Source organism: Chinchilla lanigera, unplaced genomic scaffold, assembly GCF_000276665.1.
Source record: "Chinchilla lanigera isolate Chin_1 unplaced genomic scaffold, ChiLan1.0 scaffold00012, whole genome shotgun sequence".
In the NCBI taxonomy this organism is placed as follows: Eukaryota; Metazoa; Chordata; class Mammalia; order Rodentia; family Chinchillidae; genus Chinchilla; species Chinchilla lanigera.
Window position 1 is genome coordinate 10,381,113 of NW_004955413.1, and position 14,068 is coordinate 10,395,180.

Below are 14,068 nucleotides of genomic sequence, written 5' to 3' on the forward strand. Positions count from 1 at the left end.
CACAAAGAAAATGAATAGAGAAAGTTAACAGTAATTACACTAATAATATCACAGTATATATTAATTCACCAATGTATACAATCAATATTCAATGAAAACTTAATGAGGGCACTGTGCATGATATGAAGACATTGCCACTGCTCTCCTTTACCCAGAATACATTGGTATAGGGTGAGTTATATGTGATATGGGTAATTGTTCAAATTGGCAACACTCATTGTCATCAGTGGGCTTTCACAGGGGGACTTGGAAATGGACACTGAAGATGAGTAATTATTTTATATATAAAAAGTTATTCCAGGCAGCTAGAATAGTACGATCTATGGAGGGGGCTTTGGAAATTCAAGGTTCATTTAGGGAAAAGCATGAAGAGCTGAATAGTAGTTGGCAGAAAAAGCAGAATAAAAGACTTATGGGAAAACTCTGAAGACTTCTTTACCAGCCTAAGCATTTTGCACTTTGTAGACAGAGTGGGGAATAATATAATCACGTGACTCAGAAACTTCCTCTTAAAATTGTGCCAAGCAGATTGGGAAGGGGAAGGAGACAGAGAGATGAGCAGAGAGACTGATTTATTCCCTAGAGTCCCTCAGATTTACAGACCTCATATTGTAGAGGGAAATATAAAAAGCAAAAGAGGAGTAAACTTGAATAAAACAAAACCACCAAAATTAGACCTGCTTCCTCTACTTCATTGCATACTAGAAATCAGAAAGGTAGAAATCCTGAACAAAAGGAAAACAGAAGAAATCACATGCCCAAGAACACTTCTCATCCCAGGCAAGCAAGCAAAATTCTAAAAATCTCATGAAGAAAACTGTCTGCTCCAGTTGTTCAGTTTTGTTTTGTTTTGTTATCTAAAAAAAGAACTTTGCATTTTCGGATTAAAGCTTTGACAACTTTTGCAAATCCTTTCTACTGTTTCACAGGCTCCACTTTTTCCTATAAGTGACAACAACTACAAAATTGTAGAAGCTCTTCTATCAAAATTGCTTATTTACACTCCAGTTGCAACTGCCTATTAACTAGTGGAACAATCAACTTCACCAAAAGTCTGGAAATCTACCTCTGGTCTTTGGTTTCTGATCTCATCCCTAACAGTCAAAATTCTGCAGACCCAATTTAGAAAGCCCCTTGGCTGATGGTCTTTGGAGCTGTGCAGAGTGATTTTGCTTATCTGTAACTGGATTAGTTTCTAGGAGGATGACAAGAAGAGTAGGTACTTTGGACAATATAGTGATGGAAATACAGGAAACCAGGGTATAATGAAGTTGAAGAGATTTTTCTCGATGCAAATTGGCTTTTCAGCCTGCTGACAGAATAGCACAGGACAGTGCCTTATGGTATCTGCCTCTGTGGACCCTGCCATGTCCACAAGAGCAGGGTGAGGGAAAGGGAAGAATGGGCAAATGACCCCACCTTCGCTTTTTTGCCCTTTCTCCGAGCACATAAACATCCTACAGTTCCATCTACTGTTGGGCTACTTGCAAGGTGGCTGGCTGGAATATTTACTATCAGCCTTATATACTTCATTCCTGAAGGTTTGTTTATACTCCACAATCTTGAAATGTACCTTCCTGACCAATGACTTTAATTTCCTCCATCACCTTTCACTTAGTATAGGTTGAATTATGTCCTTCTCCCATAATTCACATTATGAAGTCTTAATCCCCAGTACCCTATGGCATGACTTTATTTGGAAATATGGTCACTACAGATGTAATCAGTTAGGATGAAGTCATACTGGAGTTCAGTGGGCACCTAACACAGTGTAACTTATTGAAAAGGTAAATTCAGACACATAGATGTACAGAGAGAAAACATGCACAGGTAGAATGTCATGTGAATCAGGAGAAGGCAAAAGTCAGCTGATGCTTCTGCATACCAAGGGACACCAAATATTACCAGAAAAATGTCAGAAGCTAGGTAGAAGTATAAAGCAGATTCTCTCTCACAGCCCCAAGAGAAACTGATCTCGCTGACACCATGATTTCCAAACTTCTAACCTCCAGAACTCGGAGACAAGACATTTCTGTTGTTTAAATCACTGTTTGTGGCACCTTGTTACACCAGCCCCAGGAATCGAATATATACCCTCAAATCTCATTACAAATTGTGAAATAGTCTTTAGAATTGCACAGCTTGTAAGAACAGAGGAGCAAAGGAGACTTATACTGTGGCCTGACCACTGGTAAGGAACTTCCCTTTCCGTAACTCACCATCTCCAAACAGCTGCAGGATAGCAAGGTCCACCTGGCGCTTCCACCCGGAGTCCTTTTGGATGGCAATGCCATAACCAGTGGAAGCAAAGACCTTGCCACTGCCAATGGTCACCAGCTTGCAGCCTTCATCTCTGCCTGCCATGTAGTTCAGCACTGCCGCATCGTAGATGAAGGCATCGAGTTTCCTGCACAAGAAAGCAAATAAACAAAATCCAAAGGAGGAACTGTAGAACAAAACTACCTATGGGAACATTAATATGAAGCAGTAGGGTTCCAGAATGCCATGGAGAGAACTGGTTCAAAGTAAGGCTGAAGTTGGACCACGGCCAGAATCTAACGCCTGAATCCCAGGCTGTTCTTTATGTAATTTCAGGTTGGAAGGAGGAGTTCTTTGCCTCCCACTGGGAATAATAAGAATGTAAGTTGGGCCTGAAGCCAACTCATAAGCTGTGTCTGAAAAGCAGAAGGAGTAAAAAGGAATCAATAAAAATAATAACAGAAATAATGAAAAGTGAGCACTACAATGATAACAAATAGCATGGGTAAGATTTATATAACATTTTCATTTCTCAGTTCATTACAGTCCAGAGTGGGGATAAGTGTAGGGCGGTGTGTGTGTGTGTACGTGTGTGTGTGTGTGTGTGTGTGTTTTGATAGATGGGCAGTGCTATTTTTGTGGCCAGAAAGGTCCCAATATTTCGCTGTACAGAAGTGAGGGGTGGGATGGTGGCAGCACAGGAGGTGTGCGAGTGAATGTGAGACACTGGAAAATCAGACAACATATAGAAGAGCTCAGACCTCTCAAATTCCTAAACATATAAAATCTTCATTTTATGTATTGTGCTTGGTAAGACTAGGGGTGAGGGTAGGAAGCATAAATCAATGTTTAAAACCAATGTTTTATACACAGCAAACCTAGAGGAAGAAATTCAGATAAAGCCACACAGTTAATAGGTCTGAAAAGAATACCATGCCTCCTCCCTGCACTTCTACAGGGCAAGTAGCTTTCTCCCTCCTTTAGAAAAAACCAAGCTGTTCCTGACATGATATGACACAGGACATTTTATAAAAGCTGCCTTTCAGAAAAGTAGCACAACAAAAAACTCAGAGTTCCAATACGTCTGAGAATTCTGGGTGTACCAGGGTTCAGACTACCCAAAGCCATCTTATACTGTCCTCTGAAATCTGTTGTGATTTTATTTCTGTTTAATAAGAATGCTGTAGTATTTTCTGCAACCATTTGTCTAAGTGGTTGTTTCAGATCTGGAGTTGCAGGGATATTGAGAGAAGGTCCCCGTGCTGCTAGTCATTACACAATAGGAAAATAGTGACAAAGTCCCTTGGCCCCCAAATACCAACCGCTAAACTGTTGCAGTGGCTATCACTCCCCACAGCTCTGGCTTCTGGGACCCAAACAGAAAAAGGGCTAAGTGTGCACGGCGCAAGGCATCGCAGCACATTGTTGCTCCAAACAGGAGCTTTTTACTGAATGCATCCTTGAATCCAAAGCTGGCTCACAAAGAAAGCCAACAAAAGTTGAACAGGAGAACAGGCAGCACATTCCTACTTTTTGTTATCTAAAATCTTTTACATTTTTCTCTCTCACTTCTCCACTGTCCATAAGACACCAGAACTATCATTTTCACCTCTTAGAGACTATAGTTCTTTTTCTCATGTATAATATATGAGATTTGTCTTTGACTCTTCCGCTCTACTTTTTGTATCTATGTAATCTCTGCTTCATGATTACATCAATGCAATCATTAGAAAATAATTTGCGAAAAAATACACAGAAGTAAGTAATAGAATACAAATCTTTGTATATTGGCCTGAATTATAATGTCAAACATAACTAGGAAATCTGTAGCCAGAAAATAGTCTTTTTTGATTCAACATTTTATAGCACAAAGCGTGATTTATTAGTACATCTGATTCAAGATAGGTGTGATTAACAAAAGAAACACATCACTCTGTGTGTGGAAGTAGTTCTTACCCTGTTTTCAGGGAGAGCAATGCATCATCTACGCCCCTCTGGTTGAACTTTCCCATGTAGGCGTGCATTTCTGCGTAGTTATTGCGAATATTCCTCTCTGTGCTACCATTGGGCACAGTCCCAAAGCGAAAAGGCGGGGAGAAGTCATTAGGTCTCTGGAACTAGAGAGAGAAAGAGAAGGAGGAGGGTGGATGAAATACTTTAGAAACCAGGAAGAGACATTATGTTAGCATTAGCAGGTTTTTAACAGAAGGGACCCAACTATAAGTCACCAAACACTTCCGCCCTTGCTCCGGAGTGGCAATTGCTACCTAGAAGTGGACTTCAGTTCATTCAATAATATTAGTGACAGATTTCTACTTGCCCAGTCCCACTTTTATCCATAACCTCCTGTGATCCTTTTATGCACACTGCACAATATCAGTGGTGGTGACCCAGGAAGAGATATGCTGGGAGCTTAATAGTGGCGGATGGTTACATACATTCATTTATTTTTGGTACTGGGAATTGAACTCAGGACCTAGTGCTTGACAGGCAGGCGCTGTGCCACTGAGCTACATCCACGGCCCAGTTACCTTTCTTTTAAAAGTGGTATAAAATCTGTATCCAGTTCTCTTAATTTAGGAGCCTACATACACTGTCATTGCACCACAGGGCCTTCGTGAGGTAGGTGAGCTACACTGTATTCCTGAAGGTAATGTGTTGAGTGTCAAATACATTTTGCTAAGAAATTCTCTCTTGACTTTCAAAGCTTTCAAAGATCACATTTATCCTATATGAGGTGTTGGATAAATTGCAAGATCAAATGCCATATTAATTATGTCCTTGCCTTAGCTACATACTGAGAGTGGATCTCTAATATCTGCCTCATTAAAGTGAAACTTTTTGGATTTTCACTTCTATGACATCAATGTTCTTTCTGGCTATTATCCTGCAATGAGTAAGTCTTCATGGTGCTTTCTGAATGCATAATTTATTCACTTGTAGGCTGAGTAAAGTGCAGCTCCTTAACAGAAACTCATCATATTCTCTAGGCCAATGCATGTCCTTCATTTCAAAAGCTAACTCAAAGCAATTTCTTCAGGAAGCCTTCTGTGAATTCTTCCTTCTATCAAGTTTACCCAAAGTGATCTATTAGTAGTTGTTACTCTGGTTGAGATCGCTGTAATTCATACTAAAAATTTAATTACTTCTAAATGTACTAGCTAAGTAATGAAAGCCAGTCTCTAATGAAGTCATTAAGAGTTTAGGCTAGAGACTGCACAGATACGGATTGAAGACGAGCCGTGCCACTTGGGTACTCTGTAACTTTGGGTAAACCACATGAACTCTTTGTTTATAATTTTTCATCTGTTAGAGCTGATAATGCTTAGTTTTCAAGATTGTTGTGAGAATCGAACTATATAACATACACGAAGTGCTCCAGCACCCAGCACTCAATAAGTGCTCAATAAAAGTTCTTGTACTACTTGTAACTCATGTCTTTATTCTGCATTTTCTAGTAAACTTTAGGTCCACCAAGCATCTCATTCTATAATAGCAGTTATAAGATATGACTAGGGTCTCTTGCTGTGCCTTTGGATATGAAAGAAAATGGAGACATTTAAAGTCTTCATGTTTTCATTACTATATCAGTTACTCTGGAGATGCAGTTGAAAATCTAAACTCTACGTTTTAAAAAATATCTAACCTGCTAACTCTGGAAAACTCTGAACCTTCAGAATTGCCTGGTTTAGAAGCCATTCTTTTCTTTCTCAGAGTTTGAGGGTTTCATGGGGCACAAAATGTCACAGCACCAGGAATCATAAGTGCCCTCTTAACTGCTCAGCACCGACCATAATCAAAGGAGACTCATGCCATGGTGTTAGTCTGAGATGCTTCAAAAGATCACTACTTCCTGACTGAAAAAGCTGTCCCTTTGACTCATCACAGTGCTTCTAATTTTAAAAATTTTAGTTTATTTTTAAAGGACCTGTAATTTTTAAACGAATAAAGACAAATTCACGAGTTTCAGGGCTGAATAGATCTCTCAAGGTTAGCTGGATTAAACCTTTTATGTGACAAATGATAAAACTGAGGCCCAGACCAGGCAAGTGAGTGGCTCAACTTCACACAGTAGCAGTGATGGCTAACATTATCAGAACTCAACTGGCCTGATTAATAGTCAGCTCACTGTCCCCAGCAGATACCAAGTTGAAAGTCAATAGGGACTTGCTTTAGTGGAGACAGACACCAGAATGTTTTCCAGATAACTTTCTAATAGAACACTTCAGATATTTGAATCAAGGTATTCCCCAAATAAAAAACAGAGTACATAATATGGTAGGCAGCAATGTAACCAAATAAAATCCATTTAATCAATAAATTCCCATTTTGCTAGGGCAATGACAACTGATGCTCATAATGACTATGACACTCCAGGGCTTAACATGTTTTGTGATACATCAATAAAAGTGGTAATCATGTCCAGTATAGTCTGGTATAAATTACTACACTATAACTTGTTTGGAAAATTGGTGATCCACGCAAATCCTTGCAATAATTTTTGATTAACTAAGTGGAATCCTATGCTCAGCATACCTCACTTTCCAATGAGGGTTCATGCTAAGAGCATGGAAATCTTTCAAAAACTAAAAGAAATCAAATAATAGCAAATACTGGCAAGGATCCAGGGAAAAAGAACCCTTCTACATTTTTGGTGGGAATGTAAACTAGTTCACCCACTATGGAAATCAGCAAGGAGATTCCTTAAAAAACCCAAACTAGAAATTCCATTTGACCCACCTATTCCCTTTCTAAGTATCTTCCCCAAAGAATTAAAAACATCATAGTACAGTAATACCTATATATTCATGTTTATAATAGCACAATTCATAACAGCTGAATCTTTGAAGTAGCCTATTCAATAGAAGAATGGAGAAAGAAATTGTGGTATTTACATACAATGGAGTACTATTCTGCCATAAAGAAGGATAAACTTGAGTCATCTGTAGGAAAATGGGTATGCTTGAAGATCATAATGTTAAAGGAAATAAATCAGACACACAAGTTTAAATCGTTTAAAGGTTGCATGGTTTCTTTTGTATGAAAAACTCACAATATAAATAAAGAGCAAAAGAAAAGAATAGAAACAGTAAGATGGATTTTTGCAAAAGGAAGGGAACTAAGGGTTGGAGGAAATAGAGGGGAGAAGGGAAAGGGATGGAAAAAATTAGATGTGTTATGTATATGTACCAACTGCCCACTAAGAATGTATGTCATTATGTTCTGACAAAGAATGAAATTAAAAAAAAAACAACTTCCATACTTCTTTCTAGTCACTTTTAATTTTAGGTCATTTTTCTATTTCTAGATGTTATTTTATAACTGTATCTTTGAGTAAATAAAAACTCAAGAAATGATTAAAAGAAACCTAGAAGAGAAAGAAAAAATGGAAAAAGAAGAACAAAATTGAAAGATTTATATTACACAGTTCAAAATGCGTTGTAAAGCTATAGGAATCATGACAGCCCTGGAACAGAGATAAGATGAAAAGATCACTGTAACAGAATAGTGTGTTCCCTAACAGACCCGCACAGATACGGCAAAAAGGCATTTCAGTGGTGAAGGTCTCATTTTCAACAAATGCTGTAGAGATATTTAGATATTTGTATGCAAAAAAGAACCTCACAAAAAGTACAGAAAGTAACTCAAAGTAGATAATATAGCTAAAATGTCAATCCTAAAATTATAAAAGCTCTAGGAGAAAGTATTCATAACCTTGAGTTAGACAAAAATTTCTCAGACACAACATCAAAATGTACAATCTATGCCCCCCAATTAGACTTCATGAAAACTGTGAACTTCTCTTGAAAAGATGCAGTTAAAATCATGAAAACATAAGCCACCAACTGGGAGAAAATATCTGAAAATAAAGCTATTAAAGAATAAATTAGATAATAACATGGCAAACTTATATAGTTGAAGCATCTTCCGTATAAAAATAGTCAGAGAAACCAACCAGTCAGGAATGGGGAGAATGAGAAGGTGTAGTCCTGTAAAAAAAATTTTTTTAGGGAGAAGACAATTTGGATTTGAATTCCAGCACCATCTCGTGCCAGCTTCAAGGAACATGATCAAGTTACTTAAATTAGTGAGGCCTCATTTTTCTGGAAGTACCATTTTATGTATGCAGGTATGTATGTATGTATTTTAAAGAGAATAAAAAAACAATAAAAATGACACAGAATTTCAAACAAGGTGATAGGAAATTAACAATGGTTATTATATTGCATATTGTTATCTTCAAAGTATTTGCTCAAATTAGCAGATATAGGCATGCAAAATTGATCAAACAATATAAGTACTCTTTTAATGGCTAAAATGGTACATAGAAAAGCTCTTAACTCCGTATCTAGCACATGGTGAATTTTCAAAATTGCTAGCTTCTGAAGCAATGAAGTTCTAATATCTAAAATTGTCCTGTGTAAGGCAATGTTCTCTCAGATTGAAAACTCTTGTTCTCTAATTTTTTCCTTAAACTAGGCCAGTCTGGGGTCCAGCAGGGAGAGTACACTGCCCCAGAATCAGCCAAATCTGAAGGAAGAGAGCACTTGCTTTTCCTTTTGAAAATTCTTGTCCTAGCTTGATAAGATCTGTGAGGTTTAAATATGACACAAATTTTCAAAAACTGTCATCAGAACTTGAACTTTACTAAAATTTGCATTCATAGAGAATTACATGTTAAAGAAGGCCCATGGGGAAGAATGTAAAAAAAAAATAACCTTCCAATCTGCTGATGTTTCCAATAAATGCCTTCATAATAAAACTAACCCCAAGCTATAAGGCACTATTGTTTAACCTGAGTGGCAATCAATGTTCTCTGGGGTTTTTTACAGAAGTAAAGTTTAGTTCCATTAGGAAACAGAAAATGTCTTAAAATATAATAGAGAGGACCTTAAAAAACAATTAAAAAAATTTAAAACCCAGTATAATATGGAAGCCCAGTAATTAAATTAAAACAATCTGACTTTGGAGTAAGAAATTTTTTATAGTACTTCTTATAAATAAACTTTGATCAACATAGGGCTTCCACAAACTTGAAATTTTTTCCAGGAGCCACCTAGGTTGGAATTACCAAATCAGGGGTTCAGATAAGGAAATAAAAACACAGAAATGATGGAATTTTAGGGTCAGTTGCATCTCACAGATGAAGAAATCAAAGGCTTGGAGGGGTCTCTAAGACATTCAAGGCCACGTGGTACAGCAAGACAAGCTGAAACTTGTCTGAATGCTAAGCCTTCTCATGCAAGCTCACAAGCTGGCAGAACATTCTGCTTCTTGGCGAGCCAAGCATACACTGTAGGTGAGGGCCACATGGTAAGGGAGGCATATTCAATGCCCAATCTCACCCTTGCCCCTGGATTCCCAGGAATTACGGTAAGCACACACTTGCACAAGGGCAGAACAACTCCAGAATACTAAGGAAATGGTAATCTCACTTGATTCTCCAGGGAGCAGCAGTGAATCAGAACTCAGCCTTCTGAGCTGCTGGGATCATCTCAGCTCCCATTTTAATGACCTCAAGTGAATTAATCCCAGCACTCCTGCAGCAAGAAAAGTGCCCCAGAAGAGCCCTACCTCCCCACGGATGATCATGCAAGGCCCTGGTGTGCTGGCTGCCACCTCCACAGGAGAGAGCTATAACCCAGCCTGCTGCCAAGAGAGAGGGAGAGAAACAGGGCTTGGAAGTGGAGATCTGGCCCAGTTCGTTTTCTTATTGTTAAATAAATATATAGTTTGATTTTCCTATGGATAGAACATTATTAATTCATTAATAATAGCCACTCTTATTCAATACCTATGTATGTGCTGTGAATAATCCATGTTATCTTTCTGTAACTATAATAATTGAGATACATCAATTCTTTTGGCAAATATTTACCAGGCATCTATTAGTGTCAGAGAACTCTATTAAGAAATAAGGACACAAAGATTAAAAGATCAGACCCTGTTTTCAAGGAGTTAACATTCATTCTATTTTTCATTCATTTATGCTCACATTCATTCATCTGTTCATATACTTATTCTTTCATTTATATTTACAGTCGGCAAGTATTACTGGTATCTATCACGCATAGATAAGATTCTAGGTGCTGGGGGTATAGAACTGCAGAAGAAGATCTGAGATTCCAGGAGTTCACATAGTAAAGAAAGGTACCAGCTGATAAACCTTTTTTTTTTTTTTTTGGTTTTTCGGTTTTTCTCCGGTACCAGGAACCGAACTCATGATCTTGTGCTTTGCCAGGCAGGCGCTTTGCGGCTGAGCTAAATCCCCAGCCCCAGATAAACCATTTTTTAAAAGTACATGTTAGCCTCAAGTTCAGCCACAAATGCTTTTCCATTCTTCACAGTAACAGGTGCAATCAACGTCCCTTCCCCTTGATTCTGTGCTGGTCTAGGAGACTTCCTTAACCACAGAAAATGGCAGAAGCAACATCCTTGGACTTCTGAGGTTAGGGCATAAGACACTTTGTATTCCCTCCCCACAAACCCTTGCTTCTTCAAACTTCATTCCAAGGGAATCAGTCTCCCATATAAAAAGCCCAGCAACTCTGGGGCCACCACAGCGGTGGTAATACCTGCAGGTGCTCCTGTCTGCAGCCCCAGCTGGGCCCTGTCTTCCAGCCATTCCAGCTAGCTTGCCAGGCAGGGCAGTAATGCCATTTTGGACACTCCAGACAAGCCCAGCCCTCAGGTGTAAATCCAGTGACTTTCGTGAGTGTCTCTCAGCCATGCCTTGCCCAAATATCTGAACTTCAAAGCTGTGAAGGCAATGAAACAGTTCTTGCCTGCAGCCACTAAGGGTTAGGAGTGTGCACTGCACCGATAACTGGAACACGGATGGCTTCACATGGTGGAAATGAGCGCTGTGGAGAAAGTGAAGCCGTGTGATAGGACAAGAGCGATTGGCAGAAGAGCGAGCTCTGGTTGGCTGTCCCAGAAAGCCTGTCTGAGAAGGTGGCATCTGAGCAGGCACCTGAATGAGAAGAAGGGTATACGTAAAGGCTGCAAGAAAAGCATAAAGAGCCTAGGAAACAGCAAGAGGCCCAGGAAGCCCAAGAAACAGGTCTCTGACCTGGGGACAGGCTTGGTGTGATGAAGGGGCAGTGAGCAAGGTGATGGGTACTGTGCAGCTGTCGGGCCCAGGTGCTCATGGGAACAGAGAGCAGGGGGCTGACTCAGGTGGTGGCAGGAGCTGAAGTCCTGGGCAAGGACGTAAAGGAAGAATTTTCCAATAGGGCAAGAAGAGCAAAGCAGTTTCTAGATAGAGGCAGTAATCTGTTCAAAGATACAAGGTGGTGAGGGAGCTGGGCATGATTGCAAACCACAAATAAGTGATGCGGTCATAGCTGCTAGAGGCTTGCAGGCCCAGATCTCAAGGAAAGCTGAATTTTGTGCAAAGGAGTCTAGAGTTCACATACCAAGGTGTGAGACACAGTAAAACCGCTGGGTCAACCTCCCTGAGGTCAGGTCTCCACCACTTGACAGCTGTTTGACATTAAGCAACTCACTGAACTTCTCTGTGCCCTATTTCCCACACTTGCAGGATGGGCTCAAACTTGTACCTACTCATTAAGCTTGGATTCAACCAGTTAATTCAGCCAGAGTGCCTAGCTTGGATAAGTATACCATGTTAGCTATTATCATTAGTGTGATTACTGTCACTGAAAACAGTTGAGGATTTCTGTCAGAATGACAAGATTGGGTCTTTTGTTTAGAAAGGGCCCTCAATCACCAGCATGCAGAAAGACCAAGGCAGAGGAGAGACAAGAGCTGAGGGTCTGAGCTCTGATGAGAGTCTGGGCACCAGTATGGGGGTGGGGGATAAGATAAGAAGGAAGGGAAGCATCACCAAATACAGCCTCTGAGGGGCCAGGGATAGAGTTCAGCAGCGCAGTGCTTGCTTGCAAGTGCAAAGTCCTGAGTTCAATTCCCAGTACCTCTCTCAAAAAAGGAAAGCTTGAATAAGTTTCAAAAAATTCCAGATACAGCCTCTGTCTTCCAAGAATATAGGAGACAGTATCTGTGCGTAGATAATTACAAGACCTCAGGGTGTGGACCATTGCAGTAGAAATTCCAAGGAAGAAAGGCTGCCACGAGCCTTGGGAGACCAAAAAGGCCTCCGAAAGGAGGCCAGAGTGAGGCTGGCAGGGAGGATGGCTGAACGTGGAAGTAAAGATGGGGCGTTCACATGTAAATCTGTCCACACCAGTGAAAGCCCCTGCTTGAAGACCCTTCCTCTAAGTTCTCAGGGTGGGAGTGAGGAAGCACATTTGTGGAGTCTTTGAGGTTATGGTGACAAGATAAAGAGCAAGTTCTAAAAACGAAACCCAAAATCTCACAAACATTTATAGCCTCTGCTGTCCAAGCTGGTTTCTGACCGCCAGACAAAGCCATCTTCTTAATGAAGAGGTTAATTAGCGTTAAATCTGCTGAATGACACACACAAATGAAAGCGGCTCTACTAAAAAGAAGTGCCCTCCTGGGCAATTGGCTGTCCTGAAAAATGACTCTCCTCCTTCGGTCTGAGTCCAATCAGCACGTGCAGATTAGGATACACCAGAGCAGTGACCTTGCAGAGAAGGCCATATTGGCCAGCCGGTTTGCAGGGATCCATCTGCAGGAGACAGGGAAGCTGGGGGCTTTTGTCTTCAAAGCCTGACAGTTCTACACATAAATATTCATCCCCTTCTTCCTGATTTTACATTTGAATCACAAAGAGAATCAATGCTCAAATGCCACTCAGTCTTTCTAGCACCCAAGAGAAAAAGGATTCTGATACAAGGGCAGTCTTCAGTCTGTGCTATTCATGATGGGGAGGGAGGACACAGCACTTCAGCATTCTGCAGAGATCACCTCTACACCTGCCCAGTACCCTCCTGTCATCACTCTTGGTATTGTCATAGGTCTCCTATTTTAATAGTTTTAAGCTGTTGGCTTTTATTACCGCGGTCATTACTATTGCTGCACAAGTCTATGAATTTCAATCTCATACAGAATCCTTTAGTCACCAGAAGAGTCAAGTCACAGAAAAATTGCATCACCCCAAGCCTCTCTTCCTTCACTTTTCACTTTTGGTAGTCACTGGTACGGGTGATATTTTTGTCTTTTTCAGACTGTCTTATAGCTGGAGCCCTATCGTATACATCCTTTTGAGATTGGATTATTTTACTTATAATGCCTTTAGAGTCATCTATGCTGTAGATCATTCCTTTTTATCACTGAGTAGTATTCTGTTCTGTTAGTTTACTTTCAGCTTTTGGTAATTATGTGCAGAGCAGCTACAGACATTCATTCACAGGTCTTTGTATGAGCATAAGGTTTTATTTTGGTAAGATGAATACCCAAGAATGGGAATGGTACCTTTGCCCCAAAGTCTATTTACATCTTTTCTCTTTTTTGAACTTCCCAATTTTCTCAGGGACTAGAAAGCAAGTACAACCATGGTCACTGTCTTCATTAGCCTGGGGTATTGTACCAAACCATATGGCCTACTGCTAAATCTTTCCATAAAATCATCCTTCAGCCCACTAGGATCTAGGACATCTATGCAGGTAGCCTCAGGCTCTGAGCAGGATCAGGAGAGGGAGGTAGCGCCTGGAGGCTACAGTCTCCCTCCTCCTTTACCAGGATTCTTTGCAAGGGGGCGGGGCCTGCAGGAGGGAGAAGAAAGCCAGGTGGTAACAGCATGGGTTTTCTGAAGGAATGACCTCCTTCTTTATCCTGTGGCACACGATTTCATGGGACTGATGTGAAAAGGAGATAATCTGGGCTTACATTGAAAGCACAATTTAATGATTAAAAAATTTAT

At 40.2% G+C, this 14,068-nt stretch overlaps 1 protein-coding gene across 2 annotated transcripts in view; it reads right to left on the bottom strand.

Moving 5' to 3' along the window:
• Grin2b (glutamate receptor, ionotropic, N-methyl D-aspartate 2B) overlaps window positions 1-14,068 on the bottom strand; it is a 421,074-nt gene that overhangs the window by 22,182 nt on the left and 384,824 nt on the right. For both annotated transcript variants that reach the window (XM_005378985.1, XM_005378984.2), the window contains exons 12-13: window positions 4,216-4,376; window positions 2,220-2,407 (exon numbers count right to left, since the gene is read on the bottom strand). In XM_005378985.1, coding sequence (XP_005379042.1) covers window positions 2,220-2,407; window positions 4,216-4,376 — 349 coding nt within the window. The remainder of the gene's footprint in view (window positions 1-2,219; window positions 2,408-4,215; window positions 4,377-14,068) is intronic.